Source organism: Zootoca vivipara, chromosome Z1, assembly GCF_965207765.1.
Source record: "Zootoca vivipara chromosome Z1, rZooViv2.hap1.1, whole genome shotgun sequence".
NCBI lineage: Eukaryota > Metazoa > Chordata > Lepidosauria > Squamata > Lacertidae > Zootoca > Zootoca vivipara.
Window position 1 is genome coordinate 25559384 of NC_142583.1, and position 14231 is coordinate 25573614.

At 40.2% G+C, this 14231-nt stretch overlaps 1 protein-coding gene across 11 annotated transcripts in view; it reads right to left on the minus strand.

Annotated features, from left to right (window-relative positions):
* TENM3 (teneurin transmembrane protein 3) overlaps positions 1 to 14231 on the minus strand; it is a 1254397-nt gene that overhangs the window by 118093 nt on the left and 1122073 nt on the right. For all 11 annotated transcript variants that reach the window (XM_088659538.1, XM_088659546.1, XM_088659521.1 and 8 more), the window contains one exon: positions 5234 to 5472. In XM_088659538.1, the coding sequence (XP_088515664.1) occupies positions 5234 to 5472 (239 nt within the window). The remainder of the gene's footprint in view (positions 1 to 5233; positions 5473 to 14231) is intronic.

Here is a 14231-nt window from a genome sequence, read left to right on the forward strand (position 1 = left end):
TGAGAAGGTTCTAAAAATAGAAAAGTGGCTCATAATAAGATTTTCCCTCTCCCAATTTTTTTCTCAGCCTAGATTTTTTTATGCATTGAAGACGACATGCTCAGATCACAATTACTGGACATACTTGAGAAGATGTGTGGATTTTGCTCTTTTCCACATTTCACAGGCAAATGAAAGAACCCTGCAATATCAGTCCTTCATTACAACAACAGAGGAAAGATGGGGATTATGTCAAGGGTAAGGGATGAAGGGGACTGTTTCTCACTTAAATAATCCTTTGCCACACGCTCTGAAGTTTAAGTCTGATGATTCCGTTGGAAAATATTGATCTGCTAAAAAATAGTATTCAGTAGTATTTAAGTATGCTTAAAAGTATGTTATAGTTGCTTCCTTTAATTGCCTTTCACCTTTTCAAAGAAGAAAAGTAGAAGCATGTTCAACATTTTAAGGTTACGTTTTATTTGTTCTCATATATAAATTAAACACCATTCCTAAGAGTTTAAACACCTTGTTCCTTTCCCCTCCAATCTCCCTTTCTGCTTTTCTCTACATTCTGGGGATTAGATTTTTGGCTTTGCTCAAGCTACCATACTTTTTGGTTTCCTATTCACTTTCCTATGTCTTCTCCTGCCTGCTTTCCTCTTTGTTGTTCTCCTGTCTCCTTGTAGTGACCTCCTGGCTTTTCCCTCTCTCTCAATGTTGTGTCCCTTTGTTTCCTGTTTCCTTTCTCTGAATCACTGCATCACCAAAGGCTTTGTTGTCATTGTGTTGGAAGAATGACAAGACACACCAGTCTCTCACTGCATACCCTTGTGCCAGCTAGCCAAAACAGCTGCATAGCTTAAAGGTTGGAGAGATGAGACTCCACTTTAGGAAGCTAGGTTTCCTTCTGCACTACTGCAGGACAGGAAAAACAAAAACAAAAAAAAACACCTCCTTTAAAAATGCATTTCCTTCACTTGAACAATTAAATAAATACAGTGACTTGGAATGCATGCCAACTTATATTCTATATCTATGCTAGACGGCATGACTGTATCAGTTCTACTACAAAGCCCATTTATGAATCATCTGTGAGAAAGTGCACTGTGTGCCTAAATCAGAATTTGCCCCATTTATGACATCATAAATTTATGGCCCAGGTGGCGCTGTGGTTAAACCACTGAGCCTAGGGCTTGCTGATCAGAAGGTCGGCGGTTTGAATCCCTGTGACAGGGTGAGCTCCCGTTGCTTGGTCCCAGCTCCTGCCAACCTAGCAGTTCGAAAGCACATCAAAATGCAAGTAGATAAATAGGAACCACTACAGCGGGAAGGTAAACGGCATTTCCATGTGCTGCTTTGGTTTGCCAGAAGCGGCTTTGTCATGCTGGCCACATGACCTGGAAGCTATACGCCGGCTCCCTCGGCCAATAATGCGAGATGAGCGCGCAACCCCAGAGTCGGTCACGACTGGACCTAATGGTCAGGGGTCCCTTTACCTTTATGACATCACAATACAAAATTTTAATAGATTTTCCAACCTTTCATTATCAATATATATTAGCACATTTTTCAGTACAGGTTGCAACTTCTTTCATTTGGGGTAATGGTTTTGTGTAACATTAGAAACAGACACAAACTGGCTCTTCAAAAGTGACTTCCTACTACAGCTAATATTTCTACAGCCAATAATTTCTCATCTCACTGCTTTGTTTAAAGCACGCTGTTATGAAATAGGTAAATAAAATGGGAAACCATTTCGATTTCATATTAAGTAACTCATCGTGAATTATACTTGGATGGCCTATTAAGTGAGAATTTCGTATTACATCTGAAGAGATGGGAGAGCTCCATATAGAAGTGAATTTAATCCATTAACTGCTTTATGGACCCCAAAACCTTCAAAGTGTGTCCCTGAGTGCCAGATTTTACATTTAGGTTGCTGAGTTAGCTGAAATATCAGTAATATCACCAGTACATAAAAAAGCTCCCTCTTGAATACACAGAGAAGGCAATCCCTGTGAATTGTTTATTTCAGCAGGCAGATGAACTTGTTATTTGTGATGCAATGCAGCATAGCTATACCCATTCTCAACAGAATCAAATTATATAAAATGCTGTATGGCTCATTTTGAGGAATTATATTTTTTTAAAAAAATATTCTCAACACCTAAGTAGGTATATGACACAAGTACGGGTATTCCAATACATGCTTCAACACATTAATATCTCAAATCATTTTTCACCTGTGTGGAAGCATAGCAAGTCATTGTAATTGTCTCATTCTATATTTAGCATTTTATTTCCTGATATCACAAGTCCTCATTCTTCATTGGCTCTGTCTCACTGGGCAACATCCATATTTGAATGGTGGCTTTGCATGTATCCTAGGCATACCTGCCATGTCTCTCGCGAAGAAATCCGGGATCGACAGCCACGCGACACCGGAAGTTGCATAGACACAACTTCTGGTGTCGCTTTGCCCATCTATGGGCACCAAAAATGGCCAGCGCCGGAAGTCGCGCCTACTCATTTCCGGAAGTGCGTAGACGCAACTTCTGGTGTTGCTTTGCCCATCTATGGGCACCGAAAATGGCCAGCGCCGGAAGTCGCGTCTACGCATTTCCGGAAGTGCGTAGACGCAACTTCCGGTGTCGCTTTGCCCATCCATGGGCACCAGAAAATGGCCGGTGTTGGTGCTGGAAGTCGCGTCTACGCATGTCCGGAAGTGCATAGATGCAACTTCCAGTGTCGGCGCCGGCCATTTTCGGTGTCCATAGAAGGGCAAAGCGACACCGAAGTTGCGTCTACGCACTTAGGGACATGCGTAGACGCGACTTCCGACGCCGGCCATTTCCTGGTGCCCATAGATGGGGAAAGCGGCACCAGAAAAATGGCCACAGGAACCAAATTAAGGGAAATTTACGGGAGAGTAGCTGGAACGGGAGACTTGCGGGAAACGGTAAGGAAAAATGAGGGAGTAGAAAAAATTTGTAAGTAGAAAAAATTTTCGTAAGTAGAAAAAATTTGTAAGTCAAATCCCATAGGAATGCATTGGGAGAAAAAATTTGTAAGTCTAAAACCCTATCTAAAAATTCGTAAGTAGAAAAAATCCTATCTAAACAGCATCCACGATGGCGGACGGAGCTCCATTCGTAAGTAGAAACATTCGTAAGTCGAGTCATTCATAAGTAGAGGTACCACTGTACGGGGTACTTGGCAGCTATGATCCTAGGGTTTGTTTTATCCCTTATGATGTCCCCCATCATATGGAAAAATCCTTAAGTATTTTTAATGACCATTTTGTGTTTTGCAGCACATTTTAAATAGTGTACCATGCAAGAAAATGTAAAAAAATAAATAAAACAAAACCTGTAGCTGCTTTCTACTGGCCATGAATGGGCCTATTTTCAAATAATAATAACATCAACTTCCTCCCAAAAGAGCCCAGGATAATAAACATGAAAATGGTAAAAACAACACAAAGATTTAATGTTATTTAGATGCAACACCACTACTGTACAGACAATTTTTAACGATAGGTTTAATGTACACAGCCTTAAATTTGTCACTGAAAAGTTGCCTTTAGAAAGCAGCAGCAGTGCAAACAGGTGAGCCAATGGGACTTACAAGATGGTACTATCTATGAGGGCTCCTCTAGGGTACAAATAGCACATCCAAAATGGCACTGTCCCCTTCTTCAAGCATTAGAAGGAAGAGCAAGAGTATCATAAATGCAAGTAAAGGGCCATTAATGGGTTATCTGCCCACCAAGAGTCAACACTGTTTGCTTCAAAATTTAAGAAGTGGAAAAATAAGGTCAGTTTTGCAGCAGCATTTATTATCAACACTATAGTTGGCAACTTTTAGACCCCTCTAGGTTAATTAAGTTAACACAAAATCTAAAACTAATGCCTTGGTAAGGATAAAAATACATTTGATTTAACAGAGTTAAATTTGTAAAAAGGGCTATTAATTGCATGTTTATATTTTCATATACTTAATATTTTGGGTTGCAATCCAGCCTACACATGATTAAAATAATCATATGCTTGACGTCAGTGATACTTAAATCTGCATAACTGCTCAGGAATGCAGGCTTAGCTGTTCTAAATGTTCAAAGACATGTATATATGTAATTTGCTTTGACACTTTCCAGGGGCAGGGAAAGTGGGATTAGAGTGGGCTATAAATCTAAATAAAAACATAAACTGATTAACGTAACTACACCATACACCATCTATGGACTATGCTGCTTAAACGTGGCCCATACATTGATCACAGAAAATCACAATGCATGCATCAAAGAGGACAAAGAAAATCCACTGAGGATTCAAATAGCAATATACAGCCGAAACTGCCAACATAATTCCTATAAAAATCCTTTGGCTTTCCTGGGCAACAGGAAGACTTGCAATCTTCTCAAGGCCGCCATATTCCATCAGCAGGAAAGGTGAAAATCTTACATTACTCAGCGGCCTTTTTTTTTTTTTTTTTTGCATTATTCACCGTGGCTTCTGATTCAACAGGGATCCACTTCAAAATTTTATTCAGCATAATGCTGTGGCATGGACTGAAAGTTAACTAGTTTGTTTCAACATAGAGTCTATCAACATTTTAATTTCATGAGGGGTTTTAGCTTTGTATTAGTTTTTACAACTAAGTATGCATCATGGTTTTATTTAAAATATTAAATAGTTCCACGGAAGCTGTAGAATACACACTGTCAATAGTTGAGCAAAAAGAAAAAAGAAATCATTATTCAGAACATGGAAAGATAAAACAGTTAAACGCAAAATTCTATATTATTAGAATTATAAATTTATCTGTTTCTCATTATGTACACATATTTTCACATATGTAAAAATACTTGCTTCTTCTCAGAAACAAATTCTTTCCCCCCTGCATGAGTTTGCCCACTTCTTAAGCGCACTCCCCTTTTTAACAGAGAAATGATGGCTGAATTATGGCCTTATCCTTCCTAAACAGAAAAGGTAGTGCATTTCTAAATTATAGTTCAATTTTTTAAAATGACATTTCACTTGCCATTTTGAAGGGAAATGGTTACAAAATGCAGGTATTTTCTATTCCATCTGAAGAACTTTTAATTAAATTGCTTTCATCACCTCTATTGTTACCAGCACATGTGGATAAAAAGACAGCTGTATATTATGCAGTTTTCCACTGTCCATATATAACCAGAAAACAAGACACATAGATTTATAATGACAATAATCATAAAAAGCAAACTTACCTATAAAGTAAGATAGTAGTATTGCCAGTAGCACAGAGACCCCTACAGCACAGAGTGCTGTACATTTCCAGCTACAGTACTTTGAAGACTTTTTAAATTTAAAAGCACTTCTTGATAAGGTGTTCCTAGGTAGTGGTCGTGTCGGAGGGGAATAAACCGAGCCGGATGCCATTGTGTAACCCGGTGTCGCAGTACTGAACAGTGGTGTCGTCCCTGTTCCTGTTTTGAATAGGAAATGCCTGCAGAAAATAAGAAGTAAATACAAATTAGTGTCTAGGATAGTTAATGGTACTTTTCTTCTTGCTCCGTATTTGTTCATTTTGGGGGATAGCATCTTAACATTTCTTCAGGTTTGAGGATTTTTATATACGATGGCCCTGACACAGAGATTCTGACTGGCAAAATATGTAATCTTCTGGATGGGAAAGAGCTACTTTTATTCAGTCCTCTATTCCTATATTAGGGGAGAGGTGCTGCTGTCGATGCAGTTGGCATGTCTCTCTTATTTACGGTGTGCAAGATGGATGCAGATGGTAAGCCTAAAGAAATGTAATTGTGGCGTGCAGATTGCCCTTCCTGGATCTGGGCATTGTAGTACCACAAACAGTGTTAAGCAAACCTCTTGTTCAGAAAAAAAATATTAATGTCTTATTTCCGTTGGCTACCAGAACTTTAGAAGTCCACAAATACACAGTGTATATTAAAACTCACGTTTTAAGCACCAAGATCCAAAGGCTCAGTTGGACATTTGTCCCTACACAATCAAGAGGAAATATTGTCTAGAACAGCACATTCCCAATTTGTGATTCTTTGCTTATTCTCACATATTCCTTAGGGAACAGCCTAAACAGCTTCTTGATGACAGTTAGACTACTACTACTACTACTACTACTACTACTACTACTACTACTATTTATACCCCGCCCATCTGGCTCGGTTTCCCCAGCCACTCCGGGCGGCTTCCAACAGAAAAATAAAATGAAATAATCTATTAAACATTAAAAGCCTCCCTAAACAGAGCTGCCTTCAGATGTCTTCTAAAAATCTGGTAGCTGTTTTTCTCTTTGACATCTGATGGGAGGGTGTTCCACAGGGCGGGCGCCACTACAGAGAAGGCCCTCTGCCTGGTTCCCTGCAACTTGGCTTCTCGCAACGAGGGAACCGCCAGAAGGCCCTCGGCACTGGACCTCTGGGCAGACCGATGGGGGTGGAGACGCTCCTTCAGGAATGCCAAGGAATGCCATTTGCCCAACATTACCCTAATTTTGTACAGGGGTGGGCAGTGTTAGGGAAGGAAAAAAGGTCATTTTGGGGGTTTTCTGGGCAAGGTACGGTAGTTCTACTTGAGTTAGGAGGAAAAACATGTTTTCAAATTATGTTTCTAGAGGTGCATAAAGAGTATTATCTTGATTCTATGTATCTATCATCTATCTATTTCAAGGTAAATATGACAGATTTCTTAAGATTTTTATAGCATACTAACTGGCCCTGCACGCGTTGCTGTGCGTTAGTCTGTGAAATGGAGGGTAATAGCCCCCCTTCAGATCCCCCTTAGCCTCAGAGTCCCCCTGAGTCGAGGTGAGATACTGTGGAGAGGGCAGGTTTCATCCCTGTGTCTTCCCCCACCCTGTTCTGACCCATTACCTATCCCTGCCCTCTATTCGGACACCCCATCCCCCCCCCCAGGCAGGCCCCTACCTCTACTTGGCCTAGTCTGGAAAGCGGCCTAGTCTGGAAAGCCGAGGTGAGATATTATGGAGAGGGCAGGTTTCATCCCTGTGTCTCCCCCCACCCGGTTCCGACCCATTATGTATCCTTGCTTCCTATTCACCCCCCCCCCGTTAGCGAGGAGGATATTCATGGTAAGTGTCCTTTGAAAATAAAAAGATAAAAGGACTGCCTTCCAACCTTAGGGCTGCCACACGTCCTGTTTTCCTGGACATTACTGGAATGTCAAAGGCATAATTGACATCCAGGGGGGATTTCCGAAAGGTGGCACTTTCGGTGGATTTTAGGCACGTCAATGGAAAAATCACAGGTTTTTGGCGTTTTTGTAAATAAATTTAAAAAGCTCAACAACTTTTGGGGTGTCCTGGTTTGTGAAATATGGCAACTCTATCCAGCCTTCACCAATATCTGTTCAGAAACCAACCAATATCATCAACAAAAATGCCATTCTAAGGTATTGGTCTCTATAAAGACTACTGCATGGAGAGAGGTTTAATTTGATGCAAAAAAAAAGCACCTGCATATCAAACAGCAAAAGAAGAAAACTCCCATTACTCCCAATGATCCTGCAGCCACAAATTTTCAGCATTGCAGTATGTGGGGGGGAAATCAAATTCCCCTCTCTGGGTGGTGATCCCAATCTAATCAGATGCCCCTTGCATTTACTGTTAAGTAAAAAGGGTGCAAAGAGCCAGGGCTGTCTAAAGCATATGCGGCACCAGGGTGCAAAGAACCACCTGGCGCCCCCCCCCCAGGTTGCCCAGTCCCAGGCACGCAGGAGTGCAGAGTCGGCCAGCCGCCTCAGAGTCTCACTGGCTTGGTCGCCCCCGAACTCACAGCGCAGAGCTGCTCAAAGCAGAAGAGCCCGCTGCGGTGCTCCAACCAACAGATGGGCTCTTCCCTGGACTCTACTCTCGGGCCCTTGACTCTCGGCCTGGTGCCCCTGAGAGCCCAGTGCCTGGGTGCCCCAAACCCCTTGCACCTATGGGTAAGGCGACCCTGCACAGAGCTGTGCACAATACAGTTAATGTGTGGTTTGACCTCAAATATAATAAAGATGTAGCAAGCCTCATGTTATCTACATCTTAAAAGACTACTCTTAAAAGATTATCATTATCATTATCATCATCATTATCATCATCATCATTTCTATACTGCCCTTCATCAGAGGATTAGGGGCGGTTTACAATACGAAAACACAAAAATATATAACAATACTCTTCCCCATTCCGCATACACACAAAGTTTAAAAGGCCATAGATTGTTTAATTAGCCAAAAGCCTGGGAGGAGAGGAATGTCCTTGCCAGGCACCTAAAGATACGTTTTTTAAAAATCTGATTTCCTAATTTAAGCACTTTTGTGCTGCTTTTGGCTTCTTTCCTAAGGCAATCGTGGAAGGGAGTTTTAAACCAGCTCCCACATAGAATACTATACATTTTCTGTAGTGTACATATCAGGCACAAATGTACTGAGGCAGCTTTCCAGAATGGGTAGACTCAGCAATGATCCTACACTTTACAAGCGCCACATTAGGTTTTCTACCAACTCCTACACAGTCACCCTTACCAAGCGGGAGTGTTATATTATGGGAAAGTCTGAGACAGCACACAATATGGCATAGAGTTTGTCTTAAATTCCCTGCCATCCTTCTGCTAAAAATGTAAGTGCCTTTACAGAGTTGTCATTTGCAGATCAGCTAGGAAATTCCAGGGGAGGGTGCAAAAAAGAAGAAGACAAACAGAAACCTCCTTAATAAACAGAAATCTGCAATTCAAAATGTGTGCTACAATCCCTATTTGGATCTAAATTTTGAATAAGAGAAACTACCATAAAAGTTTGTTACTCACACTTAGGTAACATGTTAATTGTGAATATCATATTGGTGATACTGCTTGTATGCAGCAAATGAATCTAGCAGCATTTTGAAAAGTTTTTCCATTTAATGCCACTACAAGTATCAGCAACTAAACAAAATTATGAATCAAGAACTAGTAAGTACTTTATACATGTAAAGAGTTATTCAATTACCCTTTTAAAGAGTTATTTTGTCTCAATATATCATATTTGATGAAATAAAATCTGATTTTTAAGGAAAACTGCAGACTTTTATGATAATGACGTTGCTATGGTGTGAGCTTTCTAATATTAACAATAATCAAGTTTGAAATCTTTAAGGAATTGGATAACAGAAAGCTGGCTTGTGGCCATGTTTGGATGTCACAGTTTAGTGTGACATGAGCAAGAACACTGTGAGCCTTGAGCTCATGCACTCCCCCATTCCTTCTTATGGTGTGGTTGTGAAAAATTCAAATGTTTTTGCTACTTGGTTTCAAGCTTTCTTGTTTAGCTTCTGTTTCTGCAACTTTGGTTTCAAGTTGGTTTGCTTATACAAACTACAGTCAATGTTAACTACAATTTGTCTATTTGGACATAATGACAAGCTGCAGTTAATCAAAAACAGAAGTGAATGCTTCAAACTCCTCACAGCCATGCTGTGGGAGAAAAAGGCAGAGCACATGAGCCGAAGGCTTGCCTAGATTTGCTCATATAATATTAAACCATCATATAGCACGGGGGGTGGCCCTTTAAGCCTCTCCACCTGGCCTTCAGAATTCTCCCCAGGCCAAATATCCTCTCCACAAGCCATGCCTCCTCACTGCCCTGCTTTACATGCTTTATTATGGAAACCCAGCCAGATGGGAGGGATGTAAATAAAATAATAATAATAATAATAATAATAATAATAATAATAATAATATTTTGGCCTTACTGGAATTTGTTGTTGAGCTCTTGATAATGCCTTCCAGTATGGCTAAATGGAAGGTAAAGACGGATGTGTCAGTTTGTGGAGAAACTAGTATAAAGGTAATATTTACATTCATTGCCCCACCTACTTTTGCCTCTGGCCCCTTCCATTACTGGCATTTGGCTGAAAAGGCATACCCTCCAAAATTGTCACAGGACTCAAGGCTCTACTTCTAGAATGACATATTTTCCCTTTTCATAAAAACTTGCTGGTACACACACACACACACACACACACACACACACACACACACAAAAGAGTAGTTTAATTACATGCACAGCATTATGTGTTCTGTGTCTGTCTCTTTGAAAGCACAAAACCGATAAAATTCACTAGAAGCTTCTTAGTAGAAAACCAGAATGGAAAAACAAGTTGTTGAGGTTTTTTTTTATAAAAAAAAATGAACAGAATGAGAGAGTACAGAAGTAGGGTAGTAAAATCAAATTAGCTGGAAACAACATCTTCTAAAGAACCAGGAACAGCTTGTAAATCCAGCCAAAGGCAGTATAGCTCAGACCACCAACTGGAAACCTTACAAAATAAATATCACCCACATTAAATGAAAGCCACTTATCCATCAGTGCGAGGATAAGTTAGAAACAATTTTTTATATGATACGTTTGTGCTAAAAGTAGCCAAAACCAGAAATGTATTTTATGTATTGTCAAAAAGGCGCTGAAATCCTTACCCAGAAAATTCATTAAAAGAGAGATTTCAAAACACTATCTGATGCTGACTCTGAATTTCAGTGTAATAATGGATACGTTTCCCTTTACAACTTTATACTGTATAGCTTTATATAGCTTTCTGGACAAAGGTAGTCAGAAAACCACTATTTGTTTTCTTTAATATATGAGAAAGTCAACCCCTTACAAGAAGGCTGATGTTTCAGCTTAGCACAGGGGTAGCTGTCTGTTGGTCCACTGTCAGAATCTAGTCAGTCAGCTAGGTCCATTTAGCCCCAATCATTCTTGCCAAGCACTGGTAAGAGAAAAGGTAAATCACAGATTTTTTACCTAGGGAACCCAATCCCCAAATGACTTGTTCAGAAAGTGGTATGATAATTGTGCCCACTTTTGTGAATTGCCCCTTACAGCTCTAGAGACTTCTGTAATACAGTCGTACCTTAGTTGTCGAACGCCCTGGAACTCGAATGTTTTGGCTCCCAAACGCCACAAACCCAGAAGTGATTGTTCTGGTTTGTGAACATTCTTTTGGAACCTGAACATCTGATGGGGCTTTCATTGCTTCTGATTGGCTGCCGGAGTGATCTGGTTTTTAAACGTTTTGGAAGTCGAACGGACTTCTGGAATGGATTCTGTTTGACGTCCAAGGTACGACTGTATTAGAAAAGCATCTTTCTTTCTTGTTTAAAAGAGAGCTTTTTGGAGCAGATGTGGAGCCTCACATACTGATTTTGGCCAGCGCAGCACAACTTTCCAAATGAAGCAATTGGGTAGTCATGCTATTCAAGTCAAAAAGTAGCACACAGGGCACCAAAAGGTATCTTCCCAATTCCAATGTGAAAAGAGAGAACAGAATTCCTGTTATTATGATGCCCTTGGTTAGCCTTCACTTTGTCCACAACCGTCTTGGCATCATTAACACCTTCAGTAGAGTCTCTTCAGGAAAAAGACTGCAAGTTTTGACCTATTTTCAAGGAGCATAACTCCACTGACTCTTCCTGCTATATTTTGGAGCTTGGTGGGGCATCATTGGTGGGGCAGGGCAGGACAGGGCATTGGTGAAGTTGACATGCATGCACTGGTGGAACCAATACAGCCCACACCACCTGACTTTCCCATACCAACCTGGTATATCCAACAACACTGCTGCCAGGAAACTGGCGATGTGCCAGTGCCCTCCCTCTTATTCCTAGATGGCAGGACCTCGTCTGCTGGGGATGATGACAATGTCACCAAGATTGCTCTCAAATCCATGCAGCTGGAGTAGGCATTTTAGTATCTATATGAAGAAATATAGCTCTACAGACTTTTGTCTCATCACAAGTCTCCCCTTTTGTTGGACCCAAGCAGATGTTTCTGCGTCAAGCAGATTATAGAACAAACTAGAATCACTACTGGAAAAGAGAGAAGCAGGGCCTTATCAGAAGTACCGGTAACTCTCGGGTTATAGAATGGGCTATCAGATAAGGTATGCATTAGAAAAATATACCTATTTTTATTAGATAAGAAATGCTTTGCAATACTTCTTATAAACATTGGCATTAGGTAACTCAAGTGCTCAGGACGAATGGCACGGCATAGCTTTTCTGCCAATATTTTGGAATTTCAATTCTGGTATTAAATTATTTATTCTGTAAATTAGATTTGCTATTATTTGGCATACAATATTACCTTTGTCAACATTTTCTGGATTTTGATATTCAATTGCTAATTTATTTATGTAAGCTGTTTCAAACAATTTTTTTTTGGACTCTAGAACAAGTGACTGGAAGCTAAGGATGCTTCTGGTAAAGTATGTAATTAAATGCATAGTTAAATACTTAAGTATATACAATTTTTGGTGTGGATTTCCCCCCCCCCCAAAAAAAACAACAACAAAGAGACTGGAAACAGGACAAAATGAATTTATGAATGAATACTTGTGAAATTGACACAGGCTAGAAACTGACTGATCTATTCTTCCCTACTGGATATGTCAATTAGAGACTAGTGCAGACACTACACCAAGAACAAAAAGGCAGCTTATGCTTCTAATGTAATATATGTTTATTCACAGGGAAGTGCTGCATGTATACAATTAAAAATATGGAGAATATGTGTAACTATTGTTATCTTGTGAGAACCATGCAAGTGTAGCCCCTAAGAGGTCTTGTAGTCTCTCATTTAAAACCCTTTTGACCTCACCCAAACTGGCATATAAATAATGGAATGACACTGAAAATCTAGTCACTAGAGAATATTTGCAGCAGAAAAATATCACAGCAGTTTGACTATACTTTTGAAAGAAGAAAATCAGTGCTGACTGAACATTTCTGATTTTAATGAACAATGAAGCAATGTCCTTGACAATGAATTATTGATTTACCTATACACACTTCATATCACCTCAAACTAATATGAGAAAATGAAAGCTAATGCACAAAATTCCATTGCTTTTCAGTGTCATAAAGCACCATCAGGTAGTATATGAACAGAAATGGAACAAAGTAGAACTGACGCATCACAATCTCAGGATTTGTAGAGAATCTTTAAATTCCCAGAAAGGGGTTTTTCAGTTCTGCAGTTTATCCTGCCTATATATATATATATATATATATATATATATATATATATATATATATATCTGAACAGGTGGGATAAGCCACCCATGGCTTCCTTCCTTCATGCTGAGTAAGTATATTCAAAGGAGTAAGTGGATTTCAAATATATAACTTGGCAATCCAAGGTATAGCATTGATATGTAAAATGCAAGGCTTGTTCTATTTTTGCAAGTATGATAGGTGTAAGAATCTCTGTGCTCTGGATTTCATTAGTGAGGGTGCTGACTAGAAGTGAGTGCTATGCATTAAAAATCATGGGAAATGCTTTAGTAAGTATGTGGTAAGAGATTCTCACTTTTGCTTTATCTGCGTGCAAATATAAGTAAGTACTGTAACTAAATAAATGTCAGTCCAAAACCAAAAGATTTTCCACCATGCAAAAGTAAATTAAAGACCCAGAGAATATATATGACCAATATTTTTTTTTTAAAAAAAAGTTGTTGCAGTTTTAACCATGTCCACAGAGGTGGCTCCTTTCACTTAAGGGATGCAACTTCAATGTCACAAACGCTGGCTCCCTCGGCCTATAGAGCGAGATGAGCTCCGCAGCCCCAGAGTCGGACACGACTGGACCTGATGGTCAGGGGCCCCTTTACCTTTACAAATAACATCAGGGACACGGGTGGCGCTGTGGGTTAAACCACTGAGCCTAGGGCTTGCCAATCAGAAGGTCAGCGGTTCGAATCCCCGGGATGGGGTGAGCTCCCGTTGCTTGGTCCCAGCTCCTGCCAACCTAGCAGTTCGAAAGCACGTCAAAGTGCAAGTAGATAAATAGGTATCGCTCTGGTGGGAAGGTAAACGGCGTTTCCATGTGCTGCTCTGGTTCACCAGAAGTGGGCCATTGTCATGCTGGCCACATGACCTGGAAGCTGTATGCCAGCTCCCTCGGCCTATAGAGCGATATGAGCGCCGCAACCCCAGAGTCCGCCACGACTGGACCTAATGGTCAGGGGTCCCTTTACCTTTACTGTTATAAACAACAACAACAACAACAACAACCCCACATATATTAAGCAAAATAGAAACATCATCACCTGACCCCACTCTCCCCCCATCTACCTCTTTCCCCCTTTTCTTCCCAATGTCTCAACAAATGAAACTGATTTGTAAAAATGTTATGAGAGACATTGCACATATCTTTATAAACCAAGAAAACCTTTAATAAAACAACAACAAC